Below are 16,594 nucleotides of genomic sequence, written 5' to 3' on the forward strand. Positions count from 1 at the left end.
GGCCTACATTGTTTGGCATCTCTTAGACACTTCACAGATGCATCTGTGTTCTGTTAAAGGGATCTCGGCTCTGCTCAGGCCAGCAGCTGGACGAGTCCGGAGGGAAGACCCCGGCACTCGTTATCTGAGGCTGAAGAGGAGAAGGAGGAGGAGGAAGGGGAGGGGTGAGGGTTGAGGGGGGGTGAGGAAAGGTCCCAGTAACATGTGAAATCTCCCAGGCCCAAACCATAACAAAACAAAAGAGCAGCAATGCGGCTGCTGTGGCTCTGAGTGTAGACCCAAACTGTGGATGGACCAGGGTTAATGGGGGCATCTGGGGGCTGGTGGGGGGTTGATTTTTGGGACAGTGTGGGCTCGTACGTCCCTCCCCTAAAGCTCATACCCCCTACTCACTTTGTTACACAACAAAGAAAGTCTTTAAGTGTGTATAGTACAGTACATCATACAATAGATGGAAAAAAATAATGCACTTTAGAGAAGTGGGCGGAGCTTCTAGACATCGTGAACATAAGGCGTGTGTTGTGTACAGTAAAGTTGTAAGTGGTATTAGTGAATATAGTAACTCTGTATTGTAGAGAAGTGGGTGGAGCTTCTTCTGGACATGGTGAACATAAGGCTTGTGTTGGGTACAGTAAAGTTGTAAGTGGTATTAGTGAATATAGTAACTATATTATAGTAGAGAAGTGGGCGGAGCTTCTGGACATGGTGAACATAAGGCTTGTGTTGTGTACAGTAAAGTTGTAAATGGTATTATTGAATATAGTAACTCTGTATTGTAGTAGAGAAGTGGGCGGAGCTTCTGGACATGGTGAACATAAGGCTTGTGTTGTGTACAGTAAAGTTGTAAATGGTATTAGTGAATATAGTAACTCTGTATTGTAGTAGAGAAGTGGGCGGAGCTTCTGGACATGGTGAACATAAGGCTTGTGTTGTGTACAGTAAAGTTGTAAATGGTATTAGTGAATATAGTAACTCTGTATTGTAGTAGAGAAGTGGGCGGAGCTTCTGGACATGGTGAACATAAGGCTTGTGTTGTGCACAGTAAAGTTGTAAGTGGTGTTAGTGAATATAGTAACTCTGTATTGTAGAGATTGTTGGTGATGAAGGTTAGTACAGTACTCTCTTGTTTATGTGGTTTTATCAGTTGGTGTTGAATGATGGTTTTTGATGCAGTGTGTTTGAGGGATTGGAGATATGAGGTTTCAGATTAGGCTTGTGCTCTTAGCCTTCATACAATGAAATTCCTTCCTATGCATTGAATGGTTCTTTCTGTGAGGAACATTGTTTTTAAACATTTCAATCATTTTCTTACACATTTGTTTCAAACTGGAGATCATATGCTCATCTTTACTCCTCAGAGACAATAAATGAAGATAAGCATAAGCAACTTGAAGGTAAATAGTTTACACATGTTTAAAAAGAGAGAGAGAGAGAGTCGAGAGAGGCTTTGGGAAAAGCCGGCAGCTCTAGATTCTTCCTTTTGCTTTAGGGAAAGCTTGTACAGTAATACCATGAGACAGTTTCAAGCACCACTGCGAATCGTTTGATTTGAGAGATTTTCAGTCGCTTTGCCCGGTTGGTCTGGAATGCCGTCCCGGAAGAAATTACCCATGTGGATTTGTTCCTGCGGGCCTGCCGAAATCTCACCTGTTCAAGGCGGCTTTCTCTCGTGGCAGAGGTGAACATGTGGCTGGCTGGTGTTCAGCGCAGTCGAGGCATAATTGACTCAGTTTGAAAAGCTCTGGCATGTTAAAGAGCTCTGGGAGTGCAATTTTAAGTGCCTGTCACACACATCAGTGCACTGGAGACTTCTAAAGGCTGATTGCCATTGACCTGCAGTTACCTCCTGTGTTTGCACTCAGCGCACTGCTGCTGAGGGAAAAGAGAGAGAGAAAAAACACACCTCCTGTAATCTCGCTCGCTCTGTGTTGTGAAACTATGTAAGTCAGTCTCTGGCTCCTTTAGATGCGAATTTGTGCTTAAAGGAATACTCTATTTTCCTGTTTTCTTAACTGTTTCCTATTTTTTATTAATTTATCTGAGCCAAAAAAACTCACTAGGATTCCCCATCACTAAAATGCTCCTGACTATAGGAGGGTAAGGACAAGCCCATGCCTTTTCCAGTGCATGTGAAGTCAGACTCCGCCTCTTTTCTCTCAGTTACTGAGGCATCACTAGGTAGCATCACCACTTACTTAGTAGAAAGCATCGGATCCCCAGCTCTGATACATTAGCTAACAGAAACCTGTGTCAAGCAGCATCTACTCTACCCACCCAGAGAGAAACAGCATGACCTACTGTACTCTTTCTCTGACTCTGGCTGCTGATGCAGGAACAGCTTGACCCAGGATTCGAACTTGCATACATCCAGCCAAAGTGTTCGAGTGTAAGTCTGCTCAGAAGGTGCTTTAAGTCACAAATGTGCCTGTCCTTTAAAGCTTCTATACGATCCTAATACACTTTCTATAACATTAAGCAAATGTCTCCTCGTGGTTCGCTAGCTCTCCAGTCTGTTTATGAACTTTAAAGAAGTGCTTGGCTTCGTGAACAGAAATCTAACAAAATGGACTGAACCGAGACATCCTGTGTCCCCCACTGTTGGATTAATGTAAAGGTACATAGACACTAGAAGCTGTTGGAGCATTGTAAATGCAGTCAGTCCCCCAGTGTATTTCAGTTAGGATGATAACTTTGTGACAACTCTGTCAGACTAGAAACAGGTCTGTATAAAGAAAAAGATGCTTTATTAAGCTTCAAAAAAGGTCAAATCTGTGGTCGATTGCAATGGAGAAGTGGTCCAACTAATGAGTGAGCTGAAATGTTTGTGCCACCCCCAATGAGGTACAACATACATACACATGGGAGTGCAAACACACCAGACAGTTCTGTGAGCGCAATGCAGAGCAATTGTTCAGAATAGCTTTAGCTCCAGTATTTTCAAAAACTGTATGCCATAAAGGGATCATTCATAGGGCCCGTCGTTTCCAACTGATTACACAATTGAATATTCAAGCTATAAAATAGTATAGAAGTATAAATATATAAAGGGGAGTACAGCTGTAAAGGGTATAGTTCAGAAGTAACTATACTGTACAGTATAGTGTAGTATAGGGAAGTACTGGTTTTTTTTTAAGGAGTCACTTACGCTTTATCATCATTTATATATATTACTTTCCATCCATTTTTCAAAACCTGCATTTTCATAGTTAAATTAACCTTTCTAATTCATTCTTGCATTAAAATCATTATAGTATATTTTTCAAAAAGTTTGATTTGAGTTGAGGTTTTTAATACACATCAAATGTCAGCAAAAAAAAAGTTGGCAAAAACTTGCTTGATGAAAAATTCACTGATGATTCTGCAGCTATTTTCTGAAATTGAGGTGAAATGGATACATAAAGTTTTTTTTTTTTAAGTTATCTAGTTAACTAAATTATTTGTCTTTGGCAAACAGGCACCTAATCTAATCTAAGCTAATCTAATTTTATATCTGCTGCACGTCTCATCCTGTCTCCAACTCACATGAATATTTACATCACTCTGATATATGAGATGCCACTTAGGGTCACAAACTCCAGCACACACACACACACACAAGCACACACACACACACACGCACACGAGCAGGCATGCCTCTGGCTCTCACTTTCCCTCTCACTCTTCCACATAAACACACACATACCGAACACACTGAAACCATACACAAACAGATTTGAGCGGGCGTGCTAACGGCTTGCTTCAATAAATATTACACCCGGTGGTTAGACACTGGATCTTGCCACCAGAGGGCATAAAAGTGTTTCCTTTTGTTGCCCTATGAAAGGCTTTTAAAGGCTACTTTTGAGTAGTGTACCTCTTGGTGAGAGATGGACTGTAGACATGCCTATTTGATTCATTCAAATACTTTTTTTTGCCCAGTTAAAAGACTCTGAGAGGTGGCACATCAATAAAGTGAGAGAAAAAATGATGGTAATTTCACAAATCTAGGCTGTTCATCAGCCTACTACCTTTGGCTTCTTTCGCAGTGGTGTTGTAAACCAGAAACCTGGATTGCTACATATTTCAAATCGTAGAGTCTTTCATGACGAATCTAGGTTCTATTTGGGGTCAGATATTGATTAATTGATTGATTCGAGTATAGAGGCCTTGTGGTAAGCAGTTTCATCTTGCCTTGCTGTGGAGCGACACACTGCCCCAACAAACTGCTGGTGTGATGATCTGGGGAGCATCACATATGACAGTCAGTCACCCCTAGCAGTGATAAGAGGGACTCTAACAGCTCAGTGATATATGTAGAACACTCCACAGACACATATGTTGCTGCCTCGCATAGAAGGACTTCCTGTTGGCATTTTTCAGCAGGATAATGCTCACCCACACACAGCAAGAGTTTACCAGGAATGTTTTTACCAGATTGTAACACTTTCTTGTCCTATCCGGACTTCAGATTTATCACCAATCCAGCATTGATGAGAGCAACTAGTACAGCAGCTTCAGCTTTAACCTACGAGTGTAGAGCAGGATCTACAGGCCCAGCTGTAGCAACATCTGTGGGTAAATGTGCTGCAGGACTCTATACAGAACCTGTACACCTTCATACCCAACCATCTCAATCTCATCTTATATCCAGGGTAGAGGCTTCAACAGGATACTAGAGCCTCCTTTCAAGGAACACCATGAACCCCAAAGACTATTTCTGAAGCTGCATTTTTTCCAAGATATAAATCTGACTGACTTCATCATTTGAAGATGGGTAACAACAGGAGCACTGGGCAGCCTGTAGAGGCTGGAAGCAGGCAGTTTAAAGGGCATGTCGTGGGGTGGTGGACAGTGCGGTGCAGTGGCATGTCTGTTGTGCCGGAGTCACGCTGCTTTAGGACTCTGACCTCACTCTTCCACTCTTAGACAGCCCACTGTGGAAACAGGACCACTGCCCCTACCCATTGTTGCCGTGGCACCTGGGCAGGGCACTGTGAAACACAGGCAAAGTGGAAAGGGTGGAAATCAGCTAGAGGTGGGTATTTTGGGGGCACAGTTTTTGCTACATGATGCTTAGATGCTACACTGCAACAGGTGGTGTTCGCTTACAACACTAGAGCCAAGAAATGTGTGTGGGGGGGTGTGTGTTTGTTTTTGTATTATATGTAGGCATGTACAGTTGTGGTCAAAAGTTTACATACACTTGTAAAAAAACATAATGTTATGGCTGTCTTGAGTTTTCAATAAGTTCTACAACTCTTATTTTTCTGTGATAGAGTGATCGGAACACATACATGTTTGTCACAAAAAACAGTCATAAAATTTGGTTCTTTCATAAATTTATTATGGGTCTGCTGAAAATGTCACCAAATCTGCTGGGTCAAAAATATACATACAGCAACATTAGTATTTGGTTACATGTCCCTTGGCCATTTTCACGGCAACTAGGCGCTTTTGGTAGCCATCCACAAGCTCCTGGCAAGCTTCAGGTCGAATGTTTGACCACTCTTCTTGACAGAATTGGTGCAGTTCAGCTAAATGTGATGGTTTTCTTGCATGAACCCGTTTCTTTAGCACTGTCCACATGTTCTCAATGGGGTTTAAGTCAGGACTTTGGGAAGGCCATTCTAAAACCTTAATTCTAGCCTGGTTTAGCCATTCCTTTACCACTTTTGATGTGTGTTTTGGGTCATTGTCTTGTTGGAACACCCAACTGCGCCCAAGACCCAACCTTCGGGCTGATGGTTTTAAGTTTTCCTGCAGAATTTGGAGGTAATCCTCCTTCTTCATTATCCCATTTACTTTCTGCAAAGAACCAGTTCCACTGGCAGCAAAACATCCCCAGAGCATAATACTACCACCACCATGCTTGACAGTAGGCATGGTGTTCCTGGGATTAAAGGCCTCACCTTTTCTCCTCCAAACATATTGCTGGGTGTTGTGGCCAAACAGCTCAATTTTTGTTTTGTCTGACCAGAGAACTTTCCTCCAGAAGGTTTTATCTTTGTCCATGTGATCAGCAGCAAACTTCAGCCGAGTCTTAAGGTGCCTTTTCTGGAGCGAGGGCTTCTTTCTTGCACGGCAGCCTCTCAGTCCATGGCGATGTAAAACATGCTTGACTGTGGAGACTGACACCTGTGTTCCATCAGCTTCCAAATCCTTGCAGACCTGCTTCTTGGTGATTCTTGGTTGACTCTTGACCATCCTGACCAATCTCCTCTCGGCAGCATGTGATAGCTTGCGTTTTCTTCCTGATCGTGGCAGTGACACAACTGTTCCATGCACTTTATACTTGCGTATAATTGTCTGCACAGTTGCTCTTGGGACCTGTAGCTGCTTTGAAATGGCTCCAAGTGACTTCCCTGACTTGTTCAAGTCAATAATTCGCTTTTGCAGATCCACACTGAGTTCCTTTGACTTTCCCATTGTAGCTTTTGTAGCTGAGTCTAATCACTGGGTCAAATGAGCCCTATTTAAATGGGCTCATGAGAAGTCAACAGCTGTAGTCAATCAGAATCACTTACAAGAAGTGAAGAGGCCATGACATGAAGCTAATTTGATTGACACAACTCGCTACATCACCAAAATTGACAAATTTTGTTGCTGTATGTATATTTTTGACCCAGCAGATTTGGTGACATTTTCAGCAGACCCATAATAAATTTATGAAAGAACCAAATTTTATGACTGTTTTTTGTGACAAACATGTATGTGTTCCGATCACTCTATCACAGAAAAATAAGAGTTGTAGAACTTATTGAAAACTCAAGACAGCCATAACATTGTTTTTTTTACAAGTGTATGTAAACTTTTGACCACAACTGTACACTACCGGTCAAAAGTTTTTGAACACCCCAGTTTTTCCCTTTGTTTTTGCCATTTAAGCTCTTCAGTCAGTCACCAGAAATGGTACAAAATCTAGTTTGGAATTTGTCAGAGACTTTAAAGAAAAGTATTTTAGTACTGAAAATAATAAATATTAGTATATTGTAAAAGTATATTGTAACAAAAAATTATTTTAAAAAAGAGTAGGTTATTTTTAGCAAACAAAGTTTATTGGTTAACAGCTTACAGCTGGTAAGTAGCAACATAAATAAACTAAGCTTTGAAAATGGATTTTTAAAAATGTGAATTTCCAAAGCTTTTGTCTGTAGTAAAGCAGTGGTGGAATAGACCACAGTTTCTACTGCAGCATATTCACACTTTCATCATAATACCTAAAAGAATAACCCCAGAAACCCATATAACTCTGTAACTATTAAAAACTATAAAAAAAAGTATTTTCTTTAGAGAAATTACAGATGAAGTCAGAGAGCGGTGAGTACTGATTCCTACACCTTCAAAATACTCTTGGAAACTGGAGAAAACTGGTACAGGAAGATGTCTGGCTGACCCACATGGCAACAGCTTTAGCCTTTAGATCAGCTTAACATGATTTAACTACGTCTCAGTTTCAGTAGTGAAAAGAAGAAATAAAGTCACTGATAAGATGAGAAAATAAAAAAGCAGATTGTATGGGCCATATAGCACTGGTACTGGACAGCTAAACAATAGGGGTGTTCTAAAAGTGAGAACTGAGTACACTTTCTTGAAAAAATAAAATAAAATAAAAAGACTTTATCCTGCTTTCTGCTTTTGTTGGAGTAACTGGTTTAGAACATTACTGTGAGGATTTGATTGCATTTAGCATACAAAAAAAGCATCAATGAGATCCAGATCAAAGGATGTTGTTGGATGAGCACCAAAACCCGAACCATCCTGAAGTTTCCCAACACATCCCAAAAGTAAGACAGAGCGCCATCCATCATTCAAAAAACACAGTTCTTCTACTGCTCTACAGCTCAGTACTGTTTTTTTTTTTTACCCCTCTATAGCTCACACCTAGGCACCTATTAGGCATGGAGCCAATAGGTTCATGGTTGATTATCTGCTCTAGAGGGTCCTATTCTACTGGCAATACATTTTTTTCTACAATGACTTGAGAAGATGTGCATGAGTGTGCATTTGCACACCTGTGTCAGCAATAGGTGCTCTTAAAACTCTTTAACTAACTGAATCAATGCATTAATTAGAAGGGGTGCTCATAAATATATAATATTTAGACATACAGTGTCACACTACATAGCACTACATTCATCTGCTGTCATCTTTTCACCTAAACTTTCCTTCGCCGGTAGCTTCGCTACTGTGCATCACATGACCGTGAACCTCATGCACTTGTCCCGAATCACCACCACAACTCTAGTGAGGTACTCTAACTCTCTCTCTCTCACACACACACACACACATGCTTCAGTACAGCTTCTGAATGAAAGAGCTGATTCTCTTGCCTGCTATGGGATTCTTTGATTTAACTGGATTCCGGTATGAATAAAATACATCTCATCAAATCTCATCAAAGGCATATATGGCCAAAAGTGTTTGAACAGGAGGACAGTAATCATCATGCCCATGTGATTTAAGGATTTATGGACACACTCAATTCATCACTTTGTCCATCAATTTGTCACTTTTTCAATACACACACTCTCTTACACACAGACACACACTCTCTCCATCATAACTCACATAGAGTCCATTGTGCCAGTCTCCGAAGAACGGGAACGCCACAGAGATGTCCACCAATCCTGAACCTCCGTCGTCCTGCTTGATGGTCACAGTGTCCCCATGTTCCTCGCCAAAGGGGTAGAAGTCATGCAGCGGGACAGCCGGCTCCACGCCGCCCGGCAGCCTCAGGCAAAACAACAGAGAGCACAGGCAGGGCAAGAGTAGGCACCCCATGTCCTCTGCTGCACCAGGATGGGGGACAGTGCGGGGACAATGTGGGGACAATAGATGAGGACAATGGATGGAACAGTGGTACCCAAATTACAGGGGTACAGCAGATCTCCAAACAGTTCTTCAGTTCTTTTCCCCTCTTAACCAGCTCTGTCCTGCTGTCCCGTCCACTCAGCTCCTTTCAGTCCACTCCGTCCTCCGTCCTGCCCCTCCACCTCCACCTCCACCCGCTCCTTCACTCCGGGACAGCGAGGTAGATTCCTCGCATTCTGGGTGCCTCCGGGTGCGGGACAGCCTGCGCTCACACTGCTCGCTCACTGAAATGAGGGAATGGAGTGAGCGAGGGAGTGAAAAAAAGACAGTGAAAAAGAGAGAGAGAGAGAAAAAAAGAGAGAGAAGCAGCTTTCTTTTTCTTTTTTTTTTTTTTTTTTACAATCCAGCAATTTGGTCCCTGATGGTTAGCTTAGAAATATCCTCAATAAAACCTCTATTCTGCCTGCCAAAGGACTTCTTTCAGGACCGGCCCCCATGCCTCGTCCCCCCACCCCCCCAACCTCCTCTTACACACATATACACACACACATTCACAAACATACACACACATATACACATACACACCCCCAGGGATTCACTACCTTGCATAATTAGGTGCCGCTAGCCAATAGCTGAGAGGGGGCTGGTAACTGGATAAGCAGGGGGTGGGGCTATGGTAATCAAAGGGGTGCTTTAAAGAGACTGACAGGGGAGTCTGTAGGAAAACTGTCCCGACTGCGCTCGCTGCCTGCCTGACTGACTGCGCAGACCCTGCAGAGCAACACACACACATACATACATATACATACTCAAATTTATATAGAAAATTATATATAAATTATATATAAATATATATACATGTATATATTATATATTAAATGCTTCTGTCACTTTTCTGTTACTACATGTGTGTGTATATATACAGACACACACTAACACACACACACACACACACACACACACGTAGTAACAGAAAAGTGACAGCAACACACAAGTAAGCAACATCAGAGATCAGAGCAATATCACGGCGACTACGGCAGTATCACGTGACATGAACTCAGTGCCTCCTGCTGAGCAGAACTTGCACAAGAAGCAAGAAGTGAGTTCAAAGAGAAAAAAAACTGAAAAAAGTCCTTCTGGTTTGGATTACTGTACTGTTACTGTTACATTATTATTTTTTTTTAAGTCACCCCCCCCCCCAAAAAAAAAATCCTCAAACAGTGTAAAAGGTGGTTAATATTTAGTTGAAAATGTCACAAAAAAACACTTCACCTGAGTTTATTAAAAACCTAAGCTGAAGGAAGGCACCTATTTAAACAAAACATCAATTATTAAAAAAAAAAACATTTCCCTTTAAAGTCAAACAAAAAAGTCTAATTTCTCTTCTGAAAACTGTTTATTTGGGTGAGTAAAGCGCTTCTGCTTATTTACAGTAAGCTAATAATTTCAGTATTTTGTCCAATGGTGGTTAGTGCACGCTTAGCTAGCCCCAGTTTAGCAGCGCTATCCAGACACGATTAGCAGCGCTTGTCAGAAATGCTTAATGCTAGTAAATGCTGCCTGATCGCGGTAGACTGAGGAACCCTAAGTGTTCCGGAAAAACAAGGCACTATCAGTTCTTTTCAACGTATGTAGTTTGTTTTAACTTGGTAAACGTGTACATTACTGTCCAATATACTCACTTCTAAATGACGAAAGAGCTAGCACTCTGGTTAGCGGCTAATGCTAATGCTGCTGCATCAGCCTTCATGCTGGAGAAACTACCCTGAAACTCCTTTGTAACGCTGTACATTAGCGGAGCGGCTTTACAAACTTTTCTGCAGTATACAATTTGCAGTGTACAAATTGGTCATGAAGTGTTTCTTGTGAGGTGTTATCTTGTTAGTGACAGTGGTTAAAAACTGGTCAGTGTGCTCTCCTGGTAAGGCAAGGTGAATTATGGGAGTTGTAGTGAGGTCTGATATAGAGTGAGTGCAGATGGATGGGACGCTCCATTTCTGAAGTTCTGTTTCGAGTATTTAACATTCCTCCATTCACAGTGTCACATATGTATCGGGAATACACCATAGAAATCTAATATTACCACCTACAGTGGACAGTGCAGTGGGTGGTAATGATCGTGACCGGCAGCGTCTGGCTAGAACTGTCTGTGTGAAAAGAGACTATAGTGACTCCATGAGAAATTACATCCACATTCAATGCAGGAAACCTGTCACCTCTGGACTTGTAGGCGCTTGTGTTCTTCTCTCACTCGGCCCTAAAGGAGGTTTGCAGCCTAACAACTACACTACCCAGAACGCACCACACGCTGACATCACGCACACACCTACTCACGTGACGCCTCACCTGCTTCTGTTAGAAAGCTCAGTGTACTGATTACCCTAGGGTATTTAAGGACGCTTCACGAACTCATTGGTGCCGCGTATTGCCTGGTTTCTACCACTTTACAAAGCGTTAATTTACTGTGTATGTTTTTTTTCTGTGTATGACCTTGATTTCGTTTTCTCGACGCCGATTTTTGCCTTTGCCTCTTATATTGGATTTTCTGTGTTTGACTTGGATTGTGTATCACTACTGCCTTTTGGATTCTCTCTGCTGCTGGATATCTCGTGTATGAACTCTGGACTGTCTCCTGTTTACGGTATTGCCTCTTATTTTATTACATTTATTTATCTACATCTGCATGTGTCTGTATTCTGTACCTAACCATGACAAGACCCCTCTTTTCCTGCCAGAGGACACACCAAAAGTCATTGTACACTATATTTCTTCCTGTCCCAAGACTTTTGGCATGTCAGAGTAATAATATATCCCTCTTTATACACAAGCAGAATGAGATCTGGCTGAGTGGACTGCACACAGTATCGGGCAGGAATCTCTATATGAAGCTTTTAATACTCTTTAAGACTCTTCTGGCAGAGGATTCTGAGAGTCAGGGTTTTCGCAGAGGCAAAAAAGCAGAAACGAAAAAAAAATCAGATGATGACAAAGAGGGTTATTAGTAATACATATCAACCCCCGGAGCCAAGCTGTCACAGGGGAACGTTTGAAGCAGTTTTTAAGTTGTTTGCACACATCAAAACAAGTTAGAGTAATTATCCAGCAGGCAGAGCCAATGCAAATACAGCAACTCCTCAAACGACAAACATCAATCTGCTCATTGTTTCATCGCTTATTGTGGCTTTATTGGCTCATAAAAAACAACATCGCACAGAGCGGGGCTGCACCAAATAAAAGATCCCCCCTCCTCCACAAGAGAAAAAAAAGCCCTCCAACAAAGAACATATCATTCCTACTTAATTTTAATCATTTCATAATTGATTAGGATATATATGAGTGAGAATAATCATTATCAAAGTCATATCAAAATCATTATTAGTGGCATTAAATCAACACATTAAATCAATAACATAATTGATCATTAGATCAGCACTTCATGAAGGAAATACATAGTGTTTCAAAGGAGTTGTAAGTGTGTGTATGTGTTTAAAAATGCAAATATGTACGGAAGCTTTATCTGAAAACTGTACGAGTGAGAGTAAGAGGAGGCTCTTTTGAGAGTGAGAGAAGAGGGAGCTGTTTTCTCACACACGTGGGTAAGAGTGTGTACACATGGGCTTGTGTGTTTATGTGTGTGTGCTCATAGAAGGGTGTACAGTATGTTTGCATGGGCATGTGTGTGCGTGTGCATGTGGGTTTGAGTGTGTGTATGCACTAGCATGTGTTAGTGAGTGTATTTTTGAGAGTATGTGTATAATCACAGGTATTTGGAAGAGAGGGAGAAGAGGGGCCGTGTGTGTATGCTGTGTGTGTGTGTGTGTGTATGTGTGTGTCTGTGTGAATGCCAGTGTGTCTGTGTGTGTATGGTAAAAGTGTGAGGAGTAAGAGAGAAAGATAAGAGGGGCCATGTGTGTGTGTGTGTGTGTGTGTGCTATGTGTGTGTGTGTAATGTTTGCATGTATTCCATTCAAAATATGTCCCAATTTTTCATTGTTAGCATCGTCTCAGGTTATCATTGTTAGCATTACCAGGGTTCTTGAGGTTCTCTCATCTTTTCCAATAGGAAATCCAACTTTTTCAATTAGTTTCCTGAAACTGATATCCATGATTTACTTGTTTTATCATTTATTTATTCCTACTTGAAACGTATATCCATACTATACTTCATGGGTCGGCAATAGGAGGCCCTTGGGCCAGATGTGGCCCGTAAGCATGAAACATCTGGCTTGTGAGGTTGTCTGAACTATAATGAACAATAATGAAAAAAAATAAATAAATAAAATGCTTCTCTGGTGAGCTTATGTTTACAGTCCTACCGTCTCTCTGTCGGGCTTGTCATGACTTTAGTATCCACCAGTTCTGCTTTTTCCCGGCTGTGTCCCAATTCAATAGCCGGGGCAGCGATAGTGTATTGGACTGCGACCCTGACGACACGGATTAGGATCCAGCATTAGGAGCGGTGTGTTTATTTATTTACTTTTTTTTTACTTTCTTCGTGGGTTAACCTGCTTTGAGATCAACTGTTTTGCAACTGGGTTCAACAACCTTCTGGGCTGGAGAGCTACTAGTCTGTACCACTCCATCCAATTGCACTTCATTTTCCAAAACAGATTTTTTTTTTTGTGGCCCACCACATTATGGCTTGGAAAATAACTGGCCCGCAGCCAAACTTAATTGCCGACCCCTGATATACTTTTTTAAAATTTATTAATTCTATTATCCGCTACCCACAACCTACCCAGAAGCAGTACATTTTCTACTAGAAATGACAACATCTGAGTTCAAATGGAATGCAGCATTACAATATAATATTGTTATATAATAATAAAGCTCCCAGCATGTGTCTTTAGCAGTAAATCTGTTTCCGTTTGAGAGGCTCCGTGTGAGTGCTGTTCCTGTTCGTTTATTCCGGACACTACTAGGAGCGATGACAACTTTACCATATGAAAACAATTGAATCTCATTATCATTAGGCTTGATGCAGTTACACGCAATAAAGTGTTTAAATAAGTGACGCACGACAGGATCTATAAAGGTGTGGAATGTGTGTGTGTGTGTGTGTATGTGAGTGTTTAGATGTGTGAGGGAGTAAGTAAGGGAGGATGTGAGAGGGAGAGGTAAACTGGGGCTGTCATCCTCACATTGTGCTGATTACGGTCGGGCCAGCAGGGCCGGGCCGAGCGGACTAACGCACGCTTCAGCGGCCCGCTGAGCAAATCCTTAAAACAATTTGGCTCTGGCTGAGCGTTCCGGGGAACAGTGATCTCTTTGTTTGTTGTTGTTGGGTTTTTTATGGTGTGGATCAGGATTACTGGGGGGATTTGTGCTCGTGTAATGCAACAGTTCTGCGAGTGATTACATGTTCCCTGCGTCAAGGTGCAGCAGTGTGTGTGTGTATGTGTGTGTTTATATATGTGTGTGTGTAGGTTTGTTTTTTGGACATTTCAGGACACATGTTTTGCAGGAGAACCAGAGATTGAGTTTCAAGTGTCTTGTTGAAACTACACTATATGTGTAATCTCAAAAGTTTTGAAACTAGGTGCCCTATTTTAGCGGTCAATTACACATCGCACAACTGGATTTAGGGGCGTATTGGTGTATCTACGGTATCGTGAGGGTGCAAAAAATACGCCTTGCGCATCTCCAAACATGCAATTATGGTTGTGTTTTGGGTGTAACGTGAAATAGACCAATCAGAGTGCCAGTTGTCATTCCCTTTAAGAGGCAAGTTAGCGCTGACTTTGGCTCGTTCGCATCTTAACAGTGCAGTGCTTTTGTGCGTCTCAGCAGAGGATACTGACCTGCACGTTCACACTGTGAAGATACACCAGCAGCTCATTTAAGGGAACAGCAATGTTATTTAATTCTTTATTCTTCATGTTTATTGTTGATGTAAAAGCTGGATTTGTGCTCTGCAGCGAATTTATTTGTGTGTGTACGGAGCAGGGGTTTATGCGTGCTGAGTGTCCACAATATGCACAGCACTCCTGCATGGCTGAGATAGGATTGGGCGGTTGACTGTTGTCAGGGTTTTAATCAGTCAGTGGCGCATCTGTATTTTGTGCCGCCAAGATAGAGACACACGTGAAATTGAGCTGAACACACCTCACTTTCAGACCACCACACCCATCAGTGTAGATTTATTCCTACACTCCGATGCTATTTTAATGGTGTGGGCGCACAGCGTGAAAACAGACTGTGGACAGGGTGTAAGATAGCAACAAGCATCGCAACGTGCCTTGTGCAGGATGTATGATTCGGCCCTAGGACTGTCACGTTCAATTACATTTAGTAAGAAGATTAATTGTCATATAAATATTTAACAGTCTATTTTAGCAGACATGTTAGCTTAATAATACATATTTTGTTAAAGAATAAAAATATATTAAACAATGTTATTAGCTTGAAGTTAAGTGATACAAATTTTAATTAAATGTAGTATGACTAAAAATCTGTTTATTATTGGCTAGGTAGAATCTGGGAAAAGGATGTCAACTTTTCAAATAAATAACAATAAAAAAAGAGTTTATCCTGCTTTTTGTTATCTCTACTGGAAAAAGGGAAAAAACCTTTAAACTAGATGTTGGAACATTGCTGTGAGGATCAGATTGCATTCAGCACCAAGCAACATAATTTTTGAGGTCAGGATGTTGGATGATTACCACCCTCATCCCCAACTCATTCTAAAGGAATACACAAAGCTTCATCATTCAGGAGAACACAGTTCCACTGCTCTACAGCTCAATATTGTGGGCCTTTTTATGTATTTATATGTTTATCTGTTTATCTTTATATGTTTATCTGAGTCCTATTCTTTTGGCAATACTTCTCTACAGGGTCTAGACACGTTAATTAGGGTAGCTGAATGATGATTTAATTAGAAGGGGTGTCTGTCTACAAACTTTTGGACATACAGTGAATGTTATACATATGGGGAAACACGTGAATGGCTCCATGTCCTATAAAAACAAGGCTGTGTGTGTGAGAGTGTGTGGAAGTGTACGTGTGTGTGAGAGAGTATCTGTGTGTGTGTGTGTAAAACTGCTTATTGTGCGGAAGTCCATGCGAGTAGCCGCTGTGAGAGCTGTGCTGGCTCGGGTCCAGGAGTGTGCAGAGTGTTGGACAGCCGTGGGAGTGTGTTCACACTCTGGGGCTTTGACCCGTCCACCCGTCCCGGGTTGTGGGGGTCAGCCGCAGCGGGCCAGATCGCAGGCTGAGGGAGGGGTGGGGCTTAGGGCTTCAGCATCTGGCTCATGTACGTCTGCCTGCGCCGCATCTCCTGCTCCAGCTGTTCCTTCAGCGTACACACCTGACACACACACACACACACACACATACAGTTGTACAATTTTGAAGACTTTTATTCGTCACTTGAACTCTTCTACTGGTCAAAAGTTTTAGAATGCCCCTAGTTTGTGCAGTAGTCCACTGGCTATGGTGCATTTTTTTCTTAAAATAAGATAGGAAGTTTTGAATAGAGACATGGGGTAAGTTATGTTCAGTGAGTTTCTCAGGGATTTTAATCCAATTACATCATATCAGTCATTTTATCTGTAAAACGAGTCATAAAATAACCTCAGTTTTTCCTAATCCAATGCAAATCAACATATGCGTGTGAATACTCCAAAAAAGGGTGGAAAAGGGTTTTCAAGGATTTTCTGAAGTATAGATGAGCTGTTTCATATTCTCTATATGGGGTCCTTTTCAAACTTTGGCAAACCTTGGGTGTTAAATGACATACAACCACCAAATCCAGAAGATGATCTAAAGACACAGCAGTGCTGCTGGAGTTTTTAAACACCTC

General features: G+C 41.7%; 2 protein-coding genes across 2 annotated transcripts in view; both read right to left on the reverse strand.

Annotated features, from left to right (window-relative positions):
- sned1 (sushi, nidogen and EGF-like domains 1) overlaps positions 1 to 9,133 on the reverse strand; it is a 74,591-nt gene extending 65,458 nt beyond the window's left edge. Inside the window, exon 1 of the mRNA XM_022675471.2 lies at positions 8,548 to 9,133. Coding sequence (XP_022531192.2) covers positions 8,548 to 8,760 — 213 coding nt within the window. The 5' untranslated portion in view covers positions 8,761 to 9,133. The remainder of the gene's footprint in view (positions 1 to 8,547) is intronic.
- A 2,890-nt stretch (positions 9,134 to 12,023) lies between these two features.
- The window catches only part of crocc2 (ciliary rootlet coiled-coil, rootletin family member 2), a 126,616-nt gene continuing 122,045 nt past the window's right edge, over positions 12,024 to 16,594 (reverse strand). The window contains exon 36 of the mRNA XM_049479621.1: positions 12,024 to 16,099. Within this exon, the coding sequence (XP_049335578.1) occupies positions 16,022 to 16,099 (78 nt within the window). The 3' untranslated portion in view covers positions 12,024 to 16,021. The remainder of the gene's footprint in view (positions 16,100 to 16,594) is intronic.

Source organism: Astyanax mexicanus, chromosome 5, assembly GCF_023375975.1.
Source record: "Astyanax mexicanus isolate ESR-SI-001 chromosome 5, AstMex3_surface, whole genome shotgun sequence".
NCBI lineage: Eukaryota > Metazoa > Chordata > Actinopteri > Characiformes > Acestrorhamphidae > Astyanax > Astyanax mexicanus.